This window comes from Chiloscyllium plagiosum, unplaced genomic scaffold (genome assembly GCF_037043375.1).
Source record: "Chiloscyllium plagiosum isolate Xiang-an unplaced genomic scaffold, Cpla_swu_hap1 HiC_scaffold_14, whole genome shotgun sequence".
NCBI classification, from domain to species: Eukaryota; Metazoa; Chordata; class Chondrichthyes; order Orectolobiformes; family Hemiscylliidae; genus Chiloscyllium; species Chiloscyllium plagiosum.
The window spans coordinates 74,568,022-74,592,324 of record NW_028270152.1 but is presented as its reverse complement, the minus strand read 5'-3'; the positions used below and the strand labels follow the sequence as shown (position 1 = coordinate 74,592,324).

At 43.5% G+C, this 24,303-nt stretch overlaps 1 protein-coding gene across 1 annotated transcript; it reads right to left on the bottom strand.

Moving 5' to 3' along the window:
* Nucleotides 1–2,842: 2,842 nt before the first annotated feature.
* terf2ip (telomeric repeat binding factor 2, interacting protein) lies at nt 2,843–12,750 on the bottom strand. Its single transcript, XM_043708653.2, has 3 exons — nt 12,030–12,750; nt 7,860–7,999; nt 2,843–4,772 (listed from the first exon to the last, which is right to left on the bottom strand). The coding sequence occupies exons 1-3, from the start codon at nt 12,607–12,609 to the stop codon at nt 4,272–4,274; spliced, it is 1,221 nt and encodes a 406-aa protein (XP_043564588.2). The 5' UTR covers nt 12,610–12,750; the 3' UTR covers nt 2,843–4,271.
* Between the last annotated feature and the right edge of the window lie 11,553 nt (nt 12,751–24,303).

Here is a 24,303-nt window from a genome sequence, read left to right as displayed (position 1 = left end):
CAATAATTGCAGGAGCAGAAATTACGGCTTTATGTGCTGTTGCATGGATTTGGAACTTGGGAGAAAACAAAAAGTCAAAACAACGGCACTGACAGACAATAGGCAGCACATGGTCAGTGAAGGACAGAGACAGAGAAAAAGAAACCCACACTGCTAACAGACATAGTAGTGCATCTGCGCAGTTACTGCCTTTGCTGTTGAATTCATGTATTGCTGGACATCGGAATGTGTCGAGGACAAGTTAATAAAGAGCGGAATTCACAACTGATCTTGGAGGAACCTGTTTGGGAAAGGTCACATCACAGAAACAGGTAAGTGTATAATTTTAAGTGTAGCCTCTACTCTACAATAGTGAGTAGAGTGGGTTATTTGTTGATTATAAGTTCTATTGAGATCCATCTCTTGATTATACTTTAAAAATATAACCATAAGTATCAGGTTAGCCTACAGCAATGTTTTGTAGAGCAATAAAACAGTGCTATTTTCTGGGTCTGTAGATTGGAAGGAGCAAAATAGCATTTCGTAGAGTGATATGCACTTCTTGTCGGATGTGGGAGTTTTGAGAAAGTTTATGTGTTACTGAGAATTATGTGCGCAATAAATGTCATTGCTTGCAAATCCTATCATATCGAATGGATCAGTTGGAGGGACAGTTAGAGGCAATGAGGAATTTACAAGAGGAATGGGATGTGATGGATAGCAATTATAGGAAGGGAGAAAAGCCGCAGATACAGTCACATAGATGGGTTAACTCCAGGAAAGGCAAGAGAAGTAGGCAGGTAGTATAACAACCTTCTGTGGCTATCCCCATTTCAAACAAGTATGCTGTTTTGGAAAATGTAGAGATTGATGGATTCTCAGAGGAATGTAGCACAAACAGCCAAGTTTCTAGTATCAAGACAGGCTCTAATGTAATGAGGGGTACGTCAGGTTCCAAGCAATGGATTGTGTGAGGGGACTCTTGAGTCAGAGGCACAGACGTTTCTGCGTCTAGAAGCGAAAAATCAGAAAGGTGTGTTGCCTCTGTGGTACCAGGATCAAGGCTATCTCCGAGAGGGTGCAGAATGTTCTCAGAGGGAAGAGGGACCACCAGGATATCATTGAACATTGGAACGAACGACATAGGAAGGGAAGAGAATGAGATTCTGAATTGAATTGATTGTCACATGAAGGGGAAATATAGAAAGTTAGGCAGGAATTTAAAAAGGAGGTCCTTGAGGGTAGTAATATCTGGATTACACCCGTGCTATGTGATATTGAGGGTAGGAATAGGAGGATGGGACAGATGAATGTGTGGATCATTGGAATCTCTTCTGGGACAGATGTGACCTGTACAAGGAGGATGGATTGCACCTGAGTTGGAAGGGGACTGGCAGCAAGATTTGCTAAAGCTGCTTGGGGGGGGGGGGGGGGGGAAAGAGGGGAGTTAGTAAGGTAGGGGTGGTACCCATGGAAATAGTGAGGAAAGAGATCAATCTGAAACTGGTACAGTTGAGAAAAGATGCGAGTCAAACAGTTAGGGCAGGCAGGGTTAGCTAGATGGATTAGCCATGGGAAATGCAGGGTTACAGGTACAGTTAGACCAGTGAGCCTAATGTCAGTAGTAGGCAAGTTGTTGGAGAGAATCCTGAGGGACAGGATGTACATGTATTTGGAAAGGCAAGGACTGATTAGGGATAGTCAATATGGCTTTGCGCATGGGAATTCATGTCTCATGAACCTGACAGAGTTTTCTGAATAAGTATCAAAGAGGATTGATGAGGACAGAGCGTGGTCATGGTCTGTATGGACTTCAGTAAGGTGTTCGACAAAGTTCCCCATGGGAGACTGGTTAGCAAGGTTAGCTCTCATGGAATATAGAGAGAACTAGCCATTTGGATACACTACTGGCTCAAAAAGGTAGAAGACAGAGGGTCTTTCTGTCAGCAGACAAAAATATTTAAAACCTGAAGAAAGTCAGTTTATCTTCCTTCACCGGTCACTGTAAACTGCAGCGTTTAGCCAGTAACTAAGACTTCGCAATTTGTGAACTAGTTTCTCGGTGTGTCCTGCAAGAAAGCAAAAACTGAAGAGAAAGATCAACAGATCCTGACAAGCAAAAGGATCACGTCAGTGAACCGTTTTCCCTTCCACTCAGAAATATTTTTTATTTGTGCGAAGATTTGTAGCTCGGGTGCTCGTTTGTTGTGGTTCTGGTCGCCGAGCTGGAAGTTTTTGTTGCAAACGTTTCGTCCCCTGGCTAGGCGACATCATCAGTGCTTGGGACGAACATTTTTTATTTGTCTGGGTTTATGTGTAGAGAGAGTTTTATAAGGTAGCTAGAGTTTAACCAGTGGAGTTATGTTGACAGTTCATAGTTGCCTACCGGTAGAAATCTTTTTGTAATAAGTAGCAATTCTTGTTAAAACCTAACCTGTGCTTTCTATTAATCTGGGTCTAAACAACATGTAAACAACATTTTACGAATTCTGATAAAATGCTCAGTCTGAATATGTAAGCTGGAGGCCAGGCCAGAACATTTCTTAGAAAATTCACAAACCTCCACCTCGTTAAACAATAACCTGATCAAAGGTTATGTACCCACATTGAACTTTGCACCACTTTTATAACTTTGACTGATTACTTATTTTATCCATTTCAAAATACCTTAATCCATCTCCCCAATCAGAAGGGTCAGTGACTTGCTTTTCAAAGGCATTGGATATTATTTTAGTCATTAATAATGGATTTCAATTGCTGACTTATAAAGTTACTTAATATGGCACCATAATATCAGATATCTCAAAACAGCAGTAAGGGCACACATGACCAGGCAATAACCATCACATTAATAAACTCTTACAATGTCGACAAATAGAAAGCGTGTGTTAATTGTCTTTCAGTACATATCAATAGAGATACTAATGGAGAGGTGGTATGGTGGGTGCTACACACTGCAATCACGTGCAATAACTGGTTGAGAGACTCAGGCATTGTTCCCTCTAAACTGCACAGCCACAGGTGCTGAAAAGGCACAGATGGAGGAGCTTGGAAGTCTGCGCAGCACAGAAAACAATTAGAAGGAATGCTGTTCCCAAACCACTTGTAATTTCTGTGGCCTCGAGGACCCTTTGCTCAATATGTATAGTTTTTGGAGGGGTTTCCTTTCAAGATTTATTTGCATTTCAATCCCAATCTCCTGAACATAACTATTCAGCATGGAGGCCAATAAGCAGAACTGGGCACAGGATCACCTCATAGTTGTCTTTCTGCGACTAGCCAAGGTGACCATTAAATAAGTCCATGCTGTAGACCATGGAGGAGATTGTTATACCTGGATTCCTGCTTTCTTCTGTGGTTACAACTATGTCTCTTTAGAGAGGGAAGCATCGATTCCAGATCAATAAACTATGTCTTAGCTTCTACTTTAGCATACCTTAGTTGGGGGTTCATAGGAGCATAACGTATTCTAAACCAGATGGGTTTTCACTGGATATAGATTTTAATTTCTCACAATCAATCCTCAACAAGTAATATTTGGATAGTATTACACAGATCAACATTGCTTCTTAAATTTTGTCCATGAAAACAGTTTGAAAAATGTTTTTCACAGAATCCCTACAGTGTGGAAACAGGCCATTTGGCCCAACAAGTCCACACCGACTCGCTAAAGAGGATCCCACCCAGACCCATTCCCCTACCTTATTATTCGACACTTCCCCCTGACTAACACGTCTAGTTCATACATCCCTGAAGACTCATTTCAAAATTATGTTTAACGTGGACAATTCACATCTTTGGACTGTGGGAGGAAGCCGGAGCACCAAGAGAAAACCCACACAGACACTTAGAGAACGTGCAAACTCCACACACAGTCCCAAGGCTGGAATCTGACCCGGGTCCCTGGCATTGAGGCAGCAGTGCTAACCACTGTGCCACTCTATCACCCTCCCAAAATTTAATAAAAAAAGGTTTCTGTTCAAAACACTAATCACACCTTTATCAAACTAGTCTTGGTCCTTTGGAGTGCAATCCTTTTCTGAAACTTTTGCCACATGTTCTTTCCCTCCCTAATCCACAAGTCAATTTCAGATATGTCCCAAGCTAGGGGTAGTTTTCTTTTACTTATTTCAAAATTAAACTTTGCTGAACAAGTCCTCAACCCAGAAACTTCCATCCAATCAAAAGCTCTTTAACCTTCAAGGAGCAAGTTCACATCTTAACTTCAGTGTTCAAACAAGACTGTCGAAAAAACGAGACAGGAGTTCAAGCATCTTATTGCCTTTCTACTGCTAAATGTTACGAAAGGCAATGCGCTTGGCTAAATTCTCCGAGCCAAATTTCTGGATTAACCTCTCCTGCACTTGTGCATCGACATTCTCCAGGTCAATGTCATCTTGATGGGTCCAGATGGGATAACCATCTGGCCGGTGACCAGTCTCCATATAGTGCATGGCTGCAGTCAACTCTCCATTGTTCTTCAGTAACAACTGTGTGGCTCCACAGACGTCCAGGTGATGGGTTTGTATCAACAGGTTGACAGCTTGAATTGCACATTCTATTTCATCCTGAGAGGCTGTAGGCAAAGAGGACACCTCGTCTACTGGTGTCTGAGAGTCTATTTCTGGATGCTTATTGTCCATGATGAACTCTGCCAAAGTTCCTTTCCGTTTAGGATGATGCTCAACAGGGCTGACCTGTGGAAGTTTGTCACTCTCAATCTCCTGTTTTTGAGGGACCTTCTCCATTTCACCACCAATTTCTACCAGCATTTCTGGAGTGTCATCATCAACCTAGAATGAGGATCAAAACCATTTCAAAACATTGGTTTGAAGTTAGCAACCGGATATGTTTAAACAGTTCATTCATAGAAGATACCAGAATATTCGGTTCATTTTAAGATACTCCTGAATGAGCATATTGTTTGCTCGATTCTTCATCATCTATTAAGAAACAATATGTGATATCAGACTGATTATTCGGCTAATGGGTACAGTTATAACATTACTTGAAGCCTTTTTCCAATTGTGAAGAAGCAGCGCACATGATCAGCATTACATTACCATCACTGCACTACAGCTATAGTATTTGCTATCTCACAGTTGAGTCATTAAGTTTACAGCAAATGCCAACCACTTAACAAAATTTTCAATATCATGAGATCATCATCACCATTGAATACCCCAAGATAGACACCACAAACATATAAAAAGATGTTAGTGTCTCTTTATGGGTGAAAATTCTATAAACTTTAGAGGGATATGAGCTAAGTGCTGGCAAATGGGATTAGATTAGGTTCAGATATTTGGTCGGCATGGACGAGTTGAACCGAAGGGTCCATTTCTGTGCTGTACATCTCTATGACTCTAACATTGTGACTGTTCAAGCTACACAGTGTTGAATGGCTCAAGATGACTCCACACCGTCTTAACATAACTAAAACCAGCTAATACCTAGACCTGCCAATATTGGCCTGTGTCTTCAATTGGGTCAAGTTTAAATAATTTGCGAAGCCTTTTCACTGCAGCATCAATCATAGATTGCAAGATACAATGACTACACCTTGGATAACAATCAATAAGTCTCAGGTGGTCACAGTAAAAGCAAAAGTTGAGGGTCTAGCTACTCAAAAGTTTCATCCAGTTGTCATATTGGTCATAAAATTCTCCGCAATCAAATGAGAACATGGCATGGTCAATAATATTCCTTGCTTTAACATCAGCAAAAATAGATTAGCTGGTACTCAACTCACTATTATTTGTGGAATCAATCTTTGTATAATATGACAAGTTCATTGGGGATGAAAGTAGATACAGATTAAAAGGTCTTAATTATTTTATTCCAGCACGAGCGAACACTTCAAAGACGTTCAATGTCTTTTACCCACATTTTCCCTTAACCCGTTAAGTCATTGATAAGGTAAAACTTGTGCCTCTTTTAAACAAACACAAAGACTGAGCTTTCACAGCCTTCTGGGGTACTGAACTCCAAAGTTTCATCACAGTCTGAGTATAAATCAAAATTTCCCTCTTCTTGGTCCTAAATGACATCCACTTATTTGTAAGTTATGCCCCCTAGTTCTAGACTTTCCAGCCAAGGGAAACAGATTACTACATGTACAATACCTATTCCTTTAGATATTTCATAGGTTTCAATGAAATCATTTCTCATTCTTTGAAACTCTAGAGAATACAGGCCCAGTCTGCCCAATCTCTCTTTAGAGGACAGTCCCACATCCTGGGAACAAGACATTTATTGCATTCTCTCAGAATCATGTAATTATGGCATTTCTGAATGATTTGCATTGAAAGGGAGTAGAAACACTCCTTTTCACCTTTTACTTTCTATTGCTGTCAAAGCTGTGGACTAATGCACTTGTATCAAATCACTGAAGTGACCTCAGCATTCTATGCAGTCAGTGAACATTTGGATGATAGCTGTACTAATAACAGCACATGATCTTGCTGAGTTATGGATAGAGTGAAACAAAAAGGATCTTGGCAGATCTTTAGGAATTTATTTCCAAAGTGACCTTATTTTAACCTAACATTTCTCTCTCAAGAGCCATCAGGTCTCCTTCTTGCCCTTGATTAAGGTTTATAAAATTATGAAAGGCACAGACAGGATTGACTGTCAGAATTATCTTCCCAGTGTTGAAATGTCTAATACTAGAGGGCATGCATTTAAGGTAACAGGGGGAGAAAAGTTCAAAGGAGATGTGAGGGGCAAGTTTTTAAACACAGGGTGGAAGGTCCCTGGTATGTGCTGCCGGAATTGTGGTGAAGGCAGATATGATAGGGGCTTTTAGATAAGCACATGGATAAGCAAGGAATGGAGATATGGACCATAAACAGGCAGAACGGATTAGTTTAATTTGGCATCACGTCCAGCACAAGATCTTGGGACAAACCCTCTATTCCTGCACTGTGCTATTCTAATGTTCTTTTAAACGCTGATCTTGCCAGCAGTATCCATGGGCAAACAAAAAAGAAAATTCATAGTAACAACCATGACCCAGCCACAACAAAACAACAACAAAGTAACATAGTAACAAGCACACAGTTTTTAAACTTTATGCATTATGAAAATCTACTTTGGAAGTAATTTGTAAAAATATTATTTTATGTACTCATACAAGCTGTCCATATTCCATGACAAAAGCCATCCTGCATCTCATGGCTCTCCACCCTCAATAAAACAGAAACAATGTCTGGAGCTGGCCAGTAGTTTAACTGGCACTGAGATTCTGCTTAATAGTACTGTTTGATGCACTTGGCAGATTCGAGAGTAGACCAAGTTGGATTCTATTCTGCTTTAGGAACAGGAAATACCTCGACTATTTTCCTCACCTACCAAGTAGCTGAATAGCAAGTCAGCGGAGGGTGAGAGGGAGGCTTCACTGGAGATTTGTAGTTTTTCTACCCTCAGCCCCTCCACCGCCACCACCACTATCTACTCAGACTGGATACCAAATCTGCAGAGGAGAAGCATTGCAATAATTAAGGAGATTACCATCGGCTTACTCTTCTTGAGTCAATAAGTTAGCGCTGCTTTGGGAATGAGAAAAGAAATATGGCTAGGCTGCCATATTGTCAGGAATTTCAAGCAGATTGCAAAACATATATAAAACCTAATTAGGAAAAATAATCCAGAATGACCATAAACAAAACCAAAATGCTAAGCAACTCAGTAGGTCTGGCAGCAGAGTAAAAAAAAACAGTTAATGTTTCAAAATCAGTCCAAAGGTCATGGAATTCAAAACACGAACTCTGTTTTTCTCTAACCAGTCCAAATCTGCTGAGTTTTTTCAGCACTTTGTTTATATTTCAGATTTCCAGCATCCACAGTTTTCTTAAAAGCAGAATTACCAGACTGCCTACCTCAAATTCACGGATAGCAATATGAAATATGTTGCAGCATTCCTCATCTGAATTTGCATCAGGTCGTCGTTCAGCTGACGTGGTTGCTTGTTCGATAGACTTCAATTCAATCTGCTGAGGATTTTGAGGATTCCTTTTACCTGTCAGGTAATGAAAGACTTCTGGTCATTTTGAAAAGCAGCAGTTGAATAAACCAATTCAGACTGACAATCAGAAAAATCACCCTACATGTTATAAAATGACTTCCATTTTCTGCTTCCAGATTTCAGACCGAATGTGAAGCGATTGTAAGTAAATGAGAAAGGACTCACTTGCATAGAGGTCACTAAACTGCACAATACTCAATTGATTCCTCAAAATACAAAGACTACAAAGATTTATTTCCCTAGAAAGGAAATTTGAGCATCAGATGGATTTTCATGACAATCACTGATAGTTGTAAGGTCACCATAACAGAAACTAGCTTTGCATTCTGATTTATTAATCAAGTTTATATTGTTAGTTGCCACTGTGGGATTTGAATCCATATATCCAGAGTATCAACTGATTAGTTGATTACAGGAGACCACTCTCTCTGCCCAACTTTCAAATACTTGTTATGCAAGGTTTGTAGCTCAGATTGAGGTTTAGGGTGTAGGTTTGCTTGCTGATCTGTAGGTTTGATATCCAGACGTTTCATTACCTGGCTAGGTAACATCATCAGTGGTGACCTCCAAGTGAAGCGAAGCTGTTGTCTCCTGCTTTCGATTTATATGTTTGTCCTGGATGGGGTTCCTGGGGTTTGTGGTGATGTCATTTCCTGTTTGTTTTCTGAGGGGTTGATAGATGGCATCTAGATCTATGTGTTTGTTTATGGCGTTGTGGTTGGAGTGCCATGCCTTTAGGAATTCTCTGGCATGTCTTTGCTTAGCCTGTCCCAGGATAGATGTGTTGTCCCAGTCGAAATGGTGGGTTTTTTTCATCCGTGTGTAGGGCTACGAGGTAGAGGGGGTCGTGTCTTTTTGTGGCTAGCTGGTGTTAGTGTATCCTGGTGGCTAACTTTCTTCCGGTTTGTCCTACGTAGTATTAGTGGCAGTCCTTGCATGGTATTTTGTAGATGACGTTGGTTTTATCCATGGGTTGTACTGGGTTTTTTAAGTTTGTTAGTTTTTGTTTGAGAATGTTGGTGGGTTTGTGTGCTACTAGGATTCCGAGGGGTCTTAGTAGTCATTTCTGAAACTTCTTTGATGTATGATAAGGTGGTTAGGTTTTCTGGCTGTGTTTGGCCTGCTTGTCGTGGTTTGTTCTTGAGGAATCTGCGGACTGTATTTTTTGAGTATTCGGTCTTCTTGAATACGTTGTTTAGGTGGTTGTCCTCTGTTTTCCGAAGTTCATCTGTGCTGCAATGTGTGGTGGCTCGTTGGAATAGTGTTCTGATACAACTTTGCGTGAGTGTGTTGGGATGGTTGCTGGTGTAGTTAAGTATTTGGTCAGTGTTTGTCGGTTTTCTGTATACGCAGGTTTGTAGTTCTCTGTTGTCCTTTCTTTCGACTGTGACGTCCAGGAATGCGAGTTTGTTATCAGTTTCTTCCTCCTTGGTGAACTTTATGCCTGTGAGGGTGTTGTTGATGATGTTAAATGTCTCTTCTATCTTGTTTTGTTTTGTTTTGTGATGGCAAAGGTGTCATCTACGTAGCGGACCCAGATTTTTGGTTTGATGGTTGGTAGGGCTGTTTGTTCTAGTCTTTGCATTACCGCTTCTGCTATGAATCCTGATAGCAGAGATCCCATGGGTGTGCCGTTGGTTCGTTTGTAGACTATGTTGTTGAAAGTGAAGTGGGTGGTGAGGCACAGTTCCACTAGCTTCATGATGTTTTCGTTGGTAATGTGATAAATGTGTGTGTGATGCTCTCTTCTAAAAGTGTGATAAGTGTTTCCTTTGCTAGGTCGATGTTGATGGAGATCATTGCTTCGTCTTCCTCTATTTTGGTGTTTTTGATGATTTTTAGGAATTCCTGGGTGGAGTGCTGTGATTCTTCTACTAGGTATTTCAGTCTTGTGTGTAGTTCTTTGGCCAGTCTGTAAGTTGGTGTTCTGGGTAGTAAGACCATAGGTCTGAGGGGGGTTCCTGGTTTATGGATTTTTGGTAGTCTGTAGAATCGTGGGGTGTTGGTCCCGTCGGGTTTCATTTTCTGGAATTCCATCTTGTTTAATTGTCCGGAATTGTGTAATTTTCTTAGGAGATATGTAATTTTGTTTCCTAGTTGTGGGGTCGGGTCTAGCACCACCTGTTGGTAGATGTCTGCAAGTAGTGCATTGGCTTCCTCTATGTAGTCCCTTCTGTTCAGGATGACTGAGCCGAACTTTGTCTGCAGGTAATAGAACGAGGTTTTTGTCTTTTTTGAGGTTTTCTAGGGCTTTCTTTCCTTGTGCGTTCAATTTGTTTCCTTCCCTCTTTCGGCTCAGAGTAGATGCAACTGACTGTCTGATCGTTTGTGGTGTTTCTTCCGTGAGATTGTTGTCCTTCAATGTGGTTTCTAATGCTGCTAGGAAATCCTTCTTGTCAGCATCTCGGTAATTGAAATTTAATCCTTTTACTAGTACTGCTTTTTCTGTGTCTGATAAGTTCTTTCTATCAATCCCTCAGAAAACGAACAGGAAATGACATCACCACAAACCACAGGAACCCATCCAGGAGAAAGATATAAATAGAAAGCAGGAGACAACAGCTTCGCTTCACTTGGAGGTCACCACTGATGATGTTACCTAGCCAGGTAATGAAACATCTGGATATCAAACCTACAGCTCAGTGAGCAAACCTACACCCTATACTTGTTATGGTTAGAGGTAGGAGGCAGGAACAGAAGGAAGGAATGCAAACTATATTCTGTTCCCCAAGAACACTTTATTTACATATTACCAGTGGCAGAACAACTCAGGAACAGAGACTGCAGCAAAATCTACCTGCACATCTGGTCATGGTTGATGTCATTGAAGGGGGTCCCTAAACATCTTTTCAAGTACAGATGGGTAGCAAATGTTGGCCTTAGCAGTGATGCTCATTTCTCATGACAGAATTAAAAATTAAAGGCAGGTTTACCATAGCATTGGAGAAAAGAGTACAAAATGAGACAGATGAAACTCGAGTGAAATTTCAGGATCTTGAATCCCAAAGCAACAATGGACACCCCCCCCCCGCTTCTTAGGCAAAAGTAAGGACTGCAGATGCTGGAAATCACAGTCTAGATTAGAGTGGTGCTGGAAAAGCACAGATGGTCAGGCAGCATCCGAGGTTCAGGAAAATCGATGTTTCAGGCAAAAGCCCCCCCCCTCTTTCTTACCCTAAATAGGTTTTCTTCTCCTCCCCCATTGTGGCTCAGAGGGCTGAGGCAGATTCAAGCTCAAAATTAAGTCATAGTCTTATTAGCAGGTTGAAGGGTTACAGAGAGCAGCAAGAAAATGCAGCTGAGGCCATGATTATATCAACCTTGACAGGATGAGTTGTCTACTACTACTTTATGAACTAATGAATAGTGGAGCAAATACTTGGGGGGGGGGGGGGGCACGGATCTGAAAACATGCAAAGGAGGTGCCCCAACTACCAATCATATCACTGAGATAAACGCAGAAAATGCTGGAGCATCTGTGAAGAGAGAAACAGTTAACACTTCAAGTCTGATATAACTTTAGACTCGATCTCTACAGTCCAGAAAAGGCCATTCTGCCCATTGATGCTGCACAACACTCAAAGTGCATCCCACTCAGATCAATTCCCCCCCCCCCCCCACCCCGTAACTCGGCTTTTACCTGGCCTGAACTCCTGGAGACCACAGGGCAATTGAGCATGGCCAATCCACCTAACATACACATATTTAGTCTTCTCCATAACCAAGTTACCATTATGATATCATTGAACCTACCATCGAGTAATGTGATCGACAGGGCGCTGGACCTCTTCAAAACAAAAAGATCAACAGCTATGGTGACCGCGTAGGAAAATGAGTTAAGGTACAAAATCCAATCATGAGGATCTACCTAACTCAACCCAGCTCTCAAACAGCGTCAGCAGGCGGATTTGCGCATGCGGGTAGGGGGCTGACTGGTTTGCACATGCGCACACGAGCGGACGGCCTAATAGCCCCAGCGCATGCTCAGTTGGGTGCCTCCTAACGGTCGCCGGAGGGGCCTCACCTTCTTCCTTAGCGGCCCCGGCCCCGGGAGCGGTCCGAATGGTGACCGCCGGTCGCTTTCTCTTGGCGCTGTCGGGCTGTTCCCGGCCGCGGAGGCAGCCCAGGTAGTGGCTCTTCATGGACTGCCAGGAATGGGCGGTCACGTTGTTTCGCTCCATCTCCATCCAGAGCGTAGTGCCGGTGACGGAGCCGTCGCCATGAGAGCGCACGTACGACAAGATGGCGGCCTCCTCCTCCTCGGTGTACGTCAACCTGCCGCGGCCCAGCGATGTCACCACCTGCGGGGAGGCTCCGTACTCCTCCAGCGTCAGCTGCTTGTCCTGCTCCACGCAGTCCAGCACGTAGCGGGCGCTGAGGTAGCCTCTCGGCGTCGGCCCCTCGGCCCCCAACTCGGTCAGGAGGATGGCGTCCGGCTCCCGGAGCCGGCACATCACCCCACCGCCGTGGATGATCAGCGGCGACAGCGAGGCCTTGGTGGGCCCCGGCGGCAGGTAGAATCGCAACGGGACGCCACTGTCGTCGAGAAAGAGAGTCCGAGAGTGCGTCAGGGCCGCGGCGGCCCGTTCCCCGCTGCCAGCCATCAGGAGCGGGCTCGGACACCGGCTCGTACGATTGGTCAATCACCGGGCACAGGATCGCCGTCTTATTGGACACACGCCCCATAGTAACAGGAGAGCCAGTTACTGATTGGACTGTGTGAGGAGGCCACCTTTCCGTTGGCCTGCGCTTACCGCTACGTGGCGGGAACGAGGTCATTCGGCCCGTCAGACCTGCTTTCCCCCACTATACAACCACGTGGCTGTCTCAAATTTACGTTCTTGCTTATCTTCCATGCTCTTTCACTTCTTTGTCAATCAAGAGTCTATCTCCTACAAACTTTAAAATGTTCAAGAACCCAGTCTCCATTCGTCTCTGGACGAAGAGAGTTCCATAGGTAGAAGACCCTCAGAAAAAAAAGTCAAATCTGTGTCTTAAATGGGAGACCTCTTCTTATTAAATTGTGCACCCTAGTTCTGGTGTCTCCCACAAGGAGATTTAGATTTATTGTCACATGTATATAAAAAATGCAGTGAAAAGAGTTTTTATACAAAGTGTTGGCAGCCTCCAGCACCATGTTGAAATATACCATGCAAGATTTTACTGCAATAGAGTTTATCTCTCTCCCTTGTTCCTCCTCAGCTGCTCCTGCAGTGCTGCTTGACGTAAGTCGGAGTCTCTGAAATGGGCTCCTTGGGTCTCTGTGATGGCTTGTGGGGTCTCGGTTAAAGGCCTCCGCCACTGCCCAGCCACATCCAAGCTGTAGTCATGGGTCTGGGGATGCATGGGTTCTGTACCTCTGGTTCCCCATCCAATGCTCCTCCAGACAATGGTGCCAGACATCAGTGGTTGGAGTCAGTCCCCAGTTCCTTTTACTACTGCTGCTTCAGGTGCTCAGGCCTTAAACTTCAGAACTGCAGCTGAGTTCAGCCTGAGAGTCAAAGTTGGGGAAGAGGGCCAGGAGATCCCAAGCTAGGGTGGAGCTGTCCTGCTGTTGCTGTGGCCGGAGGCAGCCTCGTTCGCCCGTCACTCTCCAGGCCATCCTCTCAGCATTCAGCCTGTCAATTCCCCTAAGCATTGTATAAGACTCAATATTATTTTTTCATGCTTCTAAATTCTATTTGATAGAGGCCCAAACTATCTATGGTGCTACCCTTAGTCCAGAAATTAGTCAAGTGAAGTGCTTTGAGTTCCAATATACCAGAATGCAATTGTTATCAGTCATTCAGACCCTTTAACAGATCTGGATTCAGGTAGTCTGGAGATGTCATAATTTGTTTGACTGCTTGACTTAAAATACCCAATCTAGATTTTTTTTGAAGTTTCAATACCTGAAAAGGCAAAGTGTTTGAAACCCCTGAAGTTTGTGTAAACAGTGTGAAATTGAAAGCAGAGGTCAGATAGCCAACCTGTCAATCAAGCAGGGATCTGAGTGTTTCAACAGACTAAGAATTGTCTGGACTGTATCAAGAATACATAATTTACTCCTTTCCCCATGTTTACTCCCATGTTACTTTCCCTTGTTGGAAAGCTGTTCCCCAACACTGGTTTTTGGCTTCCAGCTTTTGAAATAAACCCACATCAAAAGCCTTTCGGATAAATCATATCTAAGGGGAAAAATGTTTTCTCTAAATCCCATCAAAGCTTCCTGCTCTTTCCCTTAATACCTGCCCCTGGTTATCAACTGTACAAAGGGGAAACATTTCTCCCTCTCTAGCTTGTTTCTGATTGGGGGTGCCGGTGTTGGACTGGGGTGGGCAAAGTTAAAAATCGCACAGCACCAGGTTATAGTCCAACAGGTTTATTTGGAAGCACTAGCTTTCGGAGTGCTGCTCCTTCATCAGGTGGTTATCTTGGTATGGTCTTTTAGGGCTGAAAATGTGTTGCTGGAAAAGTGCAGCAGGTCAGGCAGCATCCAAGGAACAGGAGAATCAACGTTTCGGGCATAAGCCCTTCTTCAGGAATGTTTTAGGAAGTGGTGATTTTCTCCTTTCTCCCAGCAGGTGGCAGTGACTGTCTAGTGTTTGTAGTATATTTTTCTGTTAAAGCCCCTGATTTAAAATATTTGAACAGATTTGCCTGTGTGACGGTCTGGGATTTCACAAACCAAATATGGAATTTTATTTTCCTTGCAGTTCTGTTTGAAACAAAAAAACGTCAAGGTTGCAATCGGAGATCTATAGGAAGTTGGTGCTCCGGTTTCCTCCCACAGTCCAAAGATGTGCAAGTCAGGTGAATTGGCCATGCTAAATTGCCCCTGCTGTTAGGTGCATTAGTCAGAGGGAACTAGGTCTGGGTGGGTTACTCTTCAGAGGGTCAGTGTGGACTGGTTGGGTCAACGGGCCTGTCTCCACACTGTAGGTAATCTAATCTTATGATAGACAATACAGGAACAATTGGGAGTGGATGGTGTGAGAGAGATTACAAGATGTCACAATCATATAGATGTCATAGGAAGAGGACCTTCAACCCATTATATCTGTGCTGGTCATAAACAACCACCTAACTAATTCTCAAGCTCTTGACCCATAGCCTTGTATATCTTGGCAACCCAAGTGCACTTCTAAATACTTCTAGAATGTTATGAGGATTTCTGCCTTTACCACAGTTTGTTCCTGTCTATTCGCCTCATAATTTTATACATCTCAATCATGTCCACTCGCGTTTTCCTCAGAGAAGGGGAAATTAACCTCAGTGTGTTCAACTTCTCTTCATAACTAAAACTCTTCAGTCCAGGCAACATCGTGGTAAATCTCCTCTGTACCCTTTCCAATACCTTCCTCCTATAATGGGAATTCCATAACTACACAATACTCTAGCCTTGCCCCAATCAATGTTTTATACTATTCCAGCATAATCTCCCTGCTGTTTAACTTTATGCCTCTGCTAATGAAAAAGTGTCCTATTTGCCGCCTTAACCACTTTATCTACCTGTCCTGAAACCTTAAGGGACCAATGAACGTGCACACCAAGATCCTTCTGATCCTCAGTGCTTAGCAGGGTCCTTACGTATTCCCTTGCCATATTTGTCCTGCCCAAGACATCACCTCAGACTTATCCAGACTGAATTCCATTTACCACTGATCAGCCCATGTAGAAGTCCATCTATATCCTCCTGCGATCTAAGACTATTCTCACTATTTACCACCCCACCAATTCTCATATCATCTGCAAGCTTACTGTTCACCTGCCCCACGTTCATGTCTAAACCATTTATATAAACCACAAACAGTGAATTGACCAACACTTATCCCTGTGGTATTGCACTGGACAGAGATTTCTATTCACAAAAACGCTCCTCAACCATCACCCACTCAACTGACTGATCCGAATTGCTAAATTTATTTGGATCCCACGAGCTCTTACCTTTGCTATCAGTCTCCTTGTCAAAACCTGTACTGCAAGTCTGAGTACTTGACGTCAAAAGCATTGTCCTCATCTACAGGCCTGGTCACCTCTTTGAAAACTTCAAGCAGACAATTGGTCAGACATGGCTTCCCCTTAACAAAACCGTGCTGACTGTTCTTAATTAATCCCTGCCTCTCTGAATGCAGATTAACTCTGTCCCTCAAAACTGCTTTCAATGGTTTCCCCACCTCCAAGGTTAGACTGACTGGCCTGTGGTCAGTCAAACACATTTTGGTCCAGGTCTAAGAAATGTCAATCTCCCTGAGCTAGCTAACTTTGTAAATATAACCACAAAGTCTGAAGAATCATGGTACTTAAAGTGTAAATCTTTTGTTTTCTCCATAGCTACTGCCAGACCTGCTGAGTTATCCAACGCTTTCGTTTTATTTCATACACTCTGTACACTGTGCAATTTTTGAGAAGATTTGTAGCTCAGGTTGTTGGTTTGCTTGCTTCACTGGAGGCTCACTGATGATGTTACCTAGCATGGTTACACAACATCTGGGAACAAACCTTCCAGCTCAGCGAGTAAACCTACAATCTGTACAGTCTGTTGTGGTATCACATTTTTCCTAAAGTGTGGCTATCTACCATTCTATTGCCTTCAATCTATGGATTTGCACACCAAGGTCAATTGAAATCTACATCATGGGGAAATCTACATCATGGCCTATCGTGTCCATATCAATCAAAATCAACCATCTAACTATTTCAATTCTCCAGCACTTGGCACATAACCTTATATGCCTTGGCATCACAAGTACACATGTAAATGCTTCTTAAATGTTATGAAGTTTGCTGCAGCTCCTCCTCCTACAGGCAGAGTTTCAGATTCCCACCCTCTCTGAATGAAAAAGTTTTTGCTCACAATTCCCCTCATCCTTCACCTTAAATCTTTACCATCTGGTTATTGATCCCTCCAGCAAGGGAAAATGCTTCTTATTGTCTACCAGCTATGCCGCTCATAATTTTGTACATTTCAATCATGTCCCCTCTCAACCTCTTCTGCTCTGAGGAAAACTATGTCAGTCTCTAACTTTTCCAAGTTCTTTTATTATTATCTGTGGACTGAATCTTAACGTTTGTGGCTAAGTGCAAGTTGTGTTGAGCTTTCTTGCTGAGATACCTAGCAGGTTTCTTACCCGATCTTACCAAATTTGCCTGATTAATTGTTTACCAAAGCCCTTTGCTGTCTCTCCCATCTGATTTCCATTTGAAAACCACATGCTGTTCTTTTTGCTTTCTAAGTTTCCTTTTCATGTTCGCTCATGTACATTCTATACTCCTATAGAATTCTACTGCTTTAAGCCCTCAGTAGCAGTGTCAACCTCCTTTTTCTCCTCATCCAATCCAGTATATCCTTTAAAATCTAGGATTTGTTGATACTAGCCATTAATCTTTATTGGGATATGTTGGCCTTGTACTCTCCTTGTTTCCTTTTTGAAAGTGCCCGTGCCATCTTTTAAAAATTCATCGTGCACTTAGACAAGCACTGTCTGACTGGAGCCACCCTGCACAGTTGCTGACTTTTGTCCCAGAAATGGCAGACAAGGAAATCGGTGCCCAGCTTTGTGACCACGGTCCTGGAGGTCCTGCTGGAGGGTGATGCACAGGTGGGATGACGACTTCTACCCTAAGACCAACAGTGGAGGCCATGACACCAGACCCTAGCAGCCTGGTCTGAGTTTGCCACCCAGGTTAAAATAATCTCGTGCAGTGTCCGGGATTGCAGGAAGAAAGGCAATGTTTCTGTCCACCAGTGTCTGCTGACATACAATAGACAATAGGTGCAGGAGTAGGCTATTCTGCCCTTCGAGCCTGCACCACCATTCAATATGATCATGGCTGATCATCCTTAATCAGTATCCTGTTCCTGCCCTTGATTCCACAATCCTTGAGAGCTCTATCCAACTCTTTCTTAAATGAATCCAGAGACTGGGCTTCCACTGTCCTCTGGGGCAGAGCATTCCACACAGCCACCACATTCTGGGTGAAGAAGTTTCTCCTCATCTCTGTCTACCTCGTATTTTTAAGCTGTGTCCTCTGGTTCGGCACTCACCCATCAGCGGAAACATGTTTCCTGCCTCCAGAGTGTCGAATCCTTTAATAATCTTATATGTCTCAATCAGATCCTCTCTCAGTCTTCTAAACTCAAGGGTATACAAGCCCAGTCGCTCCAGTCTTTCAGTGTAAGGTAATCCCGCCATTCCTGGAATTGACCTCGTGAACCTACGCTGCACTCCCTCAATAGCTAGAATGTCTTTCCTCACATTTGGAGACCAGAACTGCACACAGTACTCCAGGTGTGGTGTCACCAGGGCCCTGGACAGCTGCAGAAGAATCTCTTTGCTTCTGTACTCAATCCCTCTTATTATGAAGACCAGCATGCTATTAGCCTTCTTCACTACCTGCTGTACCTGCATGCTTACCTTCATTGACTGGTGTACAAGAACACCCAGATCTTTCTGTACTGCCCCTTTACCTAAATTGATTCCATTTAGGTAGTAATCTGCCTTCCTGTTCTTGCCACCAAAGTGGATAACCATGCATTTATCCACATTAAACTGCATCTGACCACTCACCTAATCTGTCCAGGTCACCCTGTAATCTCCTAACATCTTCATCACATTTCACCCTGCCACCCAGCTTAGTATCATCAGCAAATTTGCTAATGTTATTGCTAATACCATCTTCTATATCATTAACATATTTGTAAAAAGCTGCGGTGCCAGTACTGATCCCTGCGGTACCCCACTGGTCTCTGCCTGCCATTCCGAAATGGAGCCGTTTATCACTACTCTTTGTTTCCTGTCAGCCAACCAACTTTCAATCCAAGTTAGTACTTTGCCCCCAACATCATGCGCCATAATTTTGCTGACTAACCTCCTATATGGGACTTTATCAAAAGCTTTCTGAAAGTCCAGGTACACTACATCTACGAGATCTCCCTCGTCCATCTTCAGAGTTACATCCTCAAAAAATTCCAGAAGATTAGTCAAGCATGATTTCTCCTTCATAAATCCATGCTGACTTTGACCTATCCTGTTACTACTATCCAGATGAGTCGTAATTTCATCCTTTATAATAGACTCCAGCATCTTTCCCACCACTGAGGTCAGACTAACTGGTCTATAACTTCCTGCTTTCTCTCGCCCACCTTTCTTAAAAAGTAGTACAACATTCGCCACCCTCCAATCTGCAGGAACTGATCCCGAATCTATCGAACTCTGGAAAATAATCACCAATGCGTCCACAATTTCTCGAGCCACCTCCTTCAGTACCCTGGGATGTAGACCATCAGGCCCCGGAGACTTATCAACCTTCAGACCTAACGGTCTCTCCAGCACCAATTCCTGGCAAATATAAATTCCCTTAAGTTCAGGTCCTTCAGCCACTGTTACCTCAGGGCGATTGCTTGTGTCCTCCCCAGTGAACACAGATCTGAAGTACCAATTCAATTCTTCTGCCATTTCTTTGTTCCCTGTAATATATTCCCCTGTTTCTGTCTTCAAGGGCCCAATTTTAGTCTTAACCATTTTTTTGCCTTTCACATACCTAAAAAACCCTTTACTATCCTCCTTTATATTATTGGCCGGTTTACCTTCGTACCTCATTTTTTCTCTGCGTATTTCCTTCTTAGTAATCCTCTGTTGTTCTTTAAAAGCTTCCCAGTCCTCCATTTTCCCACTTATCTTTGCTATGTTATACTTTTTCTCTTTTAACTTTATATGTTTCTTAACTTCCCTCGTCAGCCACGGCCACCCATGCCTCCTCATAGGATCTTTCTTCCTTTTTGGAATGAACTGATCCTGCAACTTCTGCATTATGCACAGAAATATCTGCCATTATTCCTCCACGGTCATCCCTGCTAAGGTATTGCACCATTGAACTTTGGCCAGCTCCTCCCTCGTGGCTCCATAGTTCCCTTTATTCAACAGAAATATTGTCACTTCCGATTGTACCCTCTCCCTCCAAATTGCAGATTGAAGCTTATTGTATTATAGTCACTACTTCCCAATGGTTCCTTTACTTCGAGGTCCCTGACCAATTCTGGTTCGTTGCACAATACCAGATCCAGAATTGCCTTCTCCCTGGTAGGTTCCAGCACCAGCTGTTCTAAGAATCCATCTCTGAGGCACTCCACAAAGTCTCTTGAGGTCCAATACCATCCTGATTCTCCCAGTCTATTTGCATGTTGAAATGCCCCATAACAACTGTAGTAACATCTTTGCGATAGGCCAATTTCAGCTCCTGATTTAACTTGCATCCGACATCCAGACTACTGTTTGGAGGCCTGTAGATAACTCCCAAGAGGGTTTTTTACCCTTAGTATTTCTCAGCTCTATCCACACTGACTCTATATCCCCTGATTCTAGGTCCCCCCGTGCAAGGGACTGAATATCATCCCTTACCAACATGGTCACCCCACCCCCTCTGCCCGTCAGTCTATCCTTAAACAATAGCACGTGTAGCCTTGAATATTCATTTCCCAGGCCCCGTCCACTTGAAGCCACGTCTCAGTTATCCCCACAATATCGTAAATGCCAATTTCCAAGAGCCTCAAGCTCATCCATCTTATTTCTAATGCTTCGTGCATTCATATATAGTATTTTTAATTTGTTACTGCCCTCACTCTTCCCATCAACTCCGATTTCACTCAACCTTACAGCATGATCCCTTTTTGAGTTTTCTGCCTCATTGACACAGTTGTCTTTCTTGACTTTCCTTGTTCTAACTTTCCCTCCAATTTCCTTCTTAAACATCCAGTTTGTCCCCTCCCTCTCGCTACTTAGTTTAAACGTAGCTGTGTACAATATTGCTGTGGTTCTGTTCACCGAGCTGGAAGTTTTTGTTGCAAATGTTTCGTCCCCTGTCTAGGTGACATCCTCAGTGCTTGGGAGCCTCCTGTGAAGCGCTTCTGTGGTGTTTCCTCTGGCATTTATAGTGGCCTGTCCCTGCCGCTTCCGGTTGTCAGTTTCAGTTGTCCGCCATAGTGGCTGGTATATTGGGTCCAGGTCGATGTGTTTGTTGATGGAGTTTGTGGATGAGTGCCATGCTTCTAGGAATTCCCTGGCTGTTCTTTGTTTGGCTTGCCCTATACAATAAACACAGGAATTCTTGGACATCATCAGAAATATACACATAGACAAGGAAGAAACCATGGTCTCATTCGACGTAACGGCACTGTTCACCTCTATTGACAAAGTCCTAGCCAGAGAAACAATAGCCAACCTGCTGAACAGACATAACGGACAACAGGACGTTGAACCCATCAACAAAGACGGCATACTTAAACTGCTGGACTTGTGCCTCACAACACACTTCACATTCAACAACCAGATATACGAACAAATCAACGGAACACCCATGGGCTCACCAATCTCGGGACTCATAGCAGAAGCAGTAATGCAAAGGTTAGAACAAACAGTCTTACCACAAATTCAACCCAAACTCTGGGTCAGATACGTTGATGACACCTTTGTAATCATTAAAAACATGGAAATAGAGAAAACCCACCGGATCATCAACGCCACATTCACAGGAATCCGTTTCACGAGAGAGGAAGAAAAGGACAACCAACTCCCATTCCTAGACGTGAGGGTACAGAGAACACCAAACGGAGAATTCACCACCAAGGTACACAGGAAAGCCACACACACACACCAAGTCATGAACTATGAAAGCAACCACTCCAATACACACAAACAAAGTTGCATCAAGACACTATTCAAAAGGGCCACAACACACTGCAGCACACCAGAACTGCAAAAAGAGGAAGAGGAACACCTATACAAGGCATTCGCCAAAAACGGATATCCTCGCAATTTCATCAACAGATGCCTAAGGGAAAGACAACGGAACGAGGACATGCCGCAATCCAAAGGACTGGCCACACTACCATACATCAAGAACATCTCTGAAATGACGGCCAGACTACTGCGACCACTAGGACTTATAACAGCACACAAACCAACAGCCACACTCAGACAACAACTCACCAGAACGAAGGACCCGATACCCAGCATGAGCAAAACTAATGTAGTGTACAAAATCCCATGCAAGGACTGCACAAAACACTATATAGGACAAACAGGAAGACAGCTAACGATCCGCATCCACGAACATCAACTAGCCACGAAACGACACGACCAGCTATCCCTAGTAGCCACACACGTAGACGACAAGCAACATGAATTTGACTGGGACAACACTACCATTATAGGGCAAGCGAAACAAAGAACAGCCAGGGAATTCCTAGAAGCATGGCACTCATCCACAAACTCCATCAACAAACACATCGACCTGGACCCAATATACCGGCCACTACAGCGGACAACTGAAACTGACAACCGGAAGCGGCAAGGACAGGCCACTATAAATGCCGGAGGAAACAACACAGAAGTGCTTCACAGGAGGCTCCCAAGCACTGAGGATGTCACCTAGACAGGGGACGAAACGTTTGCAACAAAAACTTCCAGCTCGGCAAACAGAAACACAGCAACGAGCACCCGAGCTACAAATCTTCTCACAAACCTTGTGTACAATATTGGCTGAAACTGAGCAAGAGAGCTAACGATTGTACATAATTCCAGAAAGTTCCAATGACATTGTATATAAAGAAACTGCACAGAAAAGAAGCACATTGTTGAAAAGGATTTCAGGAGGGAGGCAGTGAGGATGAATGGGTAAGAGTGCGGGTGGAAGGTAGGCAGAGTTTGGGGTTGTAAGGAAGTGGGGAGCAGTATGATGAGCGAGGGGATAATTTCCCTGTCCCCCTCAACCGCCCCCCCCTTGTCACCCTCTTTTCACCATTCACAGACAATCTCATCCTTTAACATCCCCCACTCCACAGCCATTTCTTCGTCCCCTTTACAGTCGCTCTCCAACCTCCTTCACAGCTGTACCTTCTGCACATTCCTCCCCTTTATAACCGTTCTGTTTATTCCTTCAGTTACAATCTTTCCTCCATGTTGCAGCTATCCCCTTTCTCCCATGTCACAGCCGCACCATAAAGCTGAGCAGTCGAAATGTGCATGCGTTGGTTCTGGTAAATCAGCAGGCATGAGCTTAAGCAGTGCCTAGTGCGCATGCACGTGGTATTACTTGACACAGTTGTCCTTCCCCACTGCTCTCGTGTCACCATCTTTTCTCTGACACTTTACTCTCCCACGCTCACTCTATCTCTTCTGATATACCCACATCCCATCAAAGTTTATGCTCTACTACTATCTTTCTTGCCTGCAACTTATAGTGGCTCAGTGGTTAGCACTGTTGTATCACAGCAGGGACCTAGGTTTGAGTCTGAGATGATTGTGTTCTCTTTATGTCCATGTGGATTTCCTTTGGGTGCTCTGGTTTCCTCCAACAATCCAAAGATGTGCATGTTAGCTGGATTGGCCATGATAAATTGTGCAGCGTAGATGGAGTAGCCACAGTAAATGCAAAATTACAGGGACAGGTTGGAGGTGGTGGGATGTTCTATGGATGGTCAGTGTAGACTCGATGGAATGCATTGTCTTTATCTGTGTGCTCGTGACATGTTCCCGTGTGCACTAGCAGTCATTAGCTGTCTCACCTACTTTCATCTTCTATAATACCTGCCTTTCTAATATTCCATGAGGAAAACGCAATATGGCAGTAAAATTCAAGACCAGTGTTGTGCTGCCTAATATTTGGCTCCTCACTCCTTATCTGGAGAGGATCCGGAACAGGTTCTGGACTAGTATTAGGGACTGCCCTTTACTTACTGTGCTAGGAACCCCTGAGTGAAGACTTGCTGACAATTATAACAACCTAAAATAAAACAAAAAAATTGGAGATCTGAAACAAAAGCAGAAATTGTTGGCAAAACTCAGCAGGTATGGCAGCATCTGTGGAGACAAATCAGAGTTAATGTTTCAAGTCCGGCAACTATTCCTCAGAACCAGTTATGACAAACTTCCTGGCAGAAAGGCAAGACAGCAACAATGTAAGCATGATACCTCTGGCTAAGGGAGCAAAGCACCGAAAGGCAATGCAAGGCAGGGATGCTGTGAGCATGGTAGGTGTCACCCATATCTTTCAACAATGCTAATTGATTAAGAAGAGAATTACTGTGCTGGAGAAAGAGGGTGTTCTGGAGAGGTCATTTTGCTCGAAAGGGCAAACAAAAAAGATGCAATTATGTCAGTGGTGTCTTTGGCCGCCAATTAGTGGGAAAGATACACATGAACAAACTTACAAGGAAGTTACAGAGTGGTGCAAAACTGTGGGAAAGTTGTAGCTGGGGACTGTAATTATCCAAATGAAACCTGGGATATTAGTGACGAGCGACAGTATAAAATAAATGA

Excerpts from the sequence above, each read along its gene's own strand:
- terf2ip (XM_043708653.2), bottom strand. The coding sequence starts at position 12,609 with ATGGCTGGCAGCGGGGAACGGGCCGCCGCGGCCCTGACGCACTCTCGG. Across the intron at positions 8,000-12,029 it reads CGGGGCCGCTAAGGAAGAAG|GTAAAAGGAATCCTCAAAAT; the intron begins GTGAGGCCCCTC and ends ATTACCTGACAG. Across the intron at positions 4,773-7,859 it reads TTGCTATCCGTGAATTTGAG|GTTGATGATGACACTCCAGA; the intron begins GTAGGCAGTCTG and ends TCCTCATTCTAG.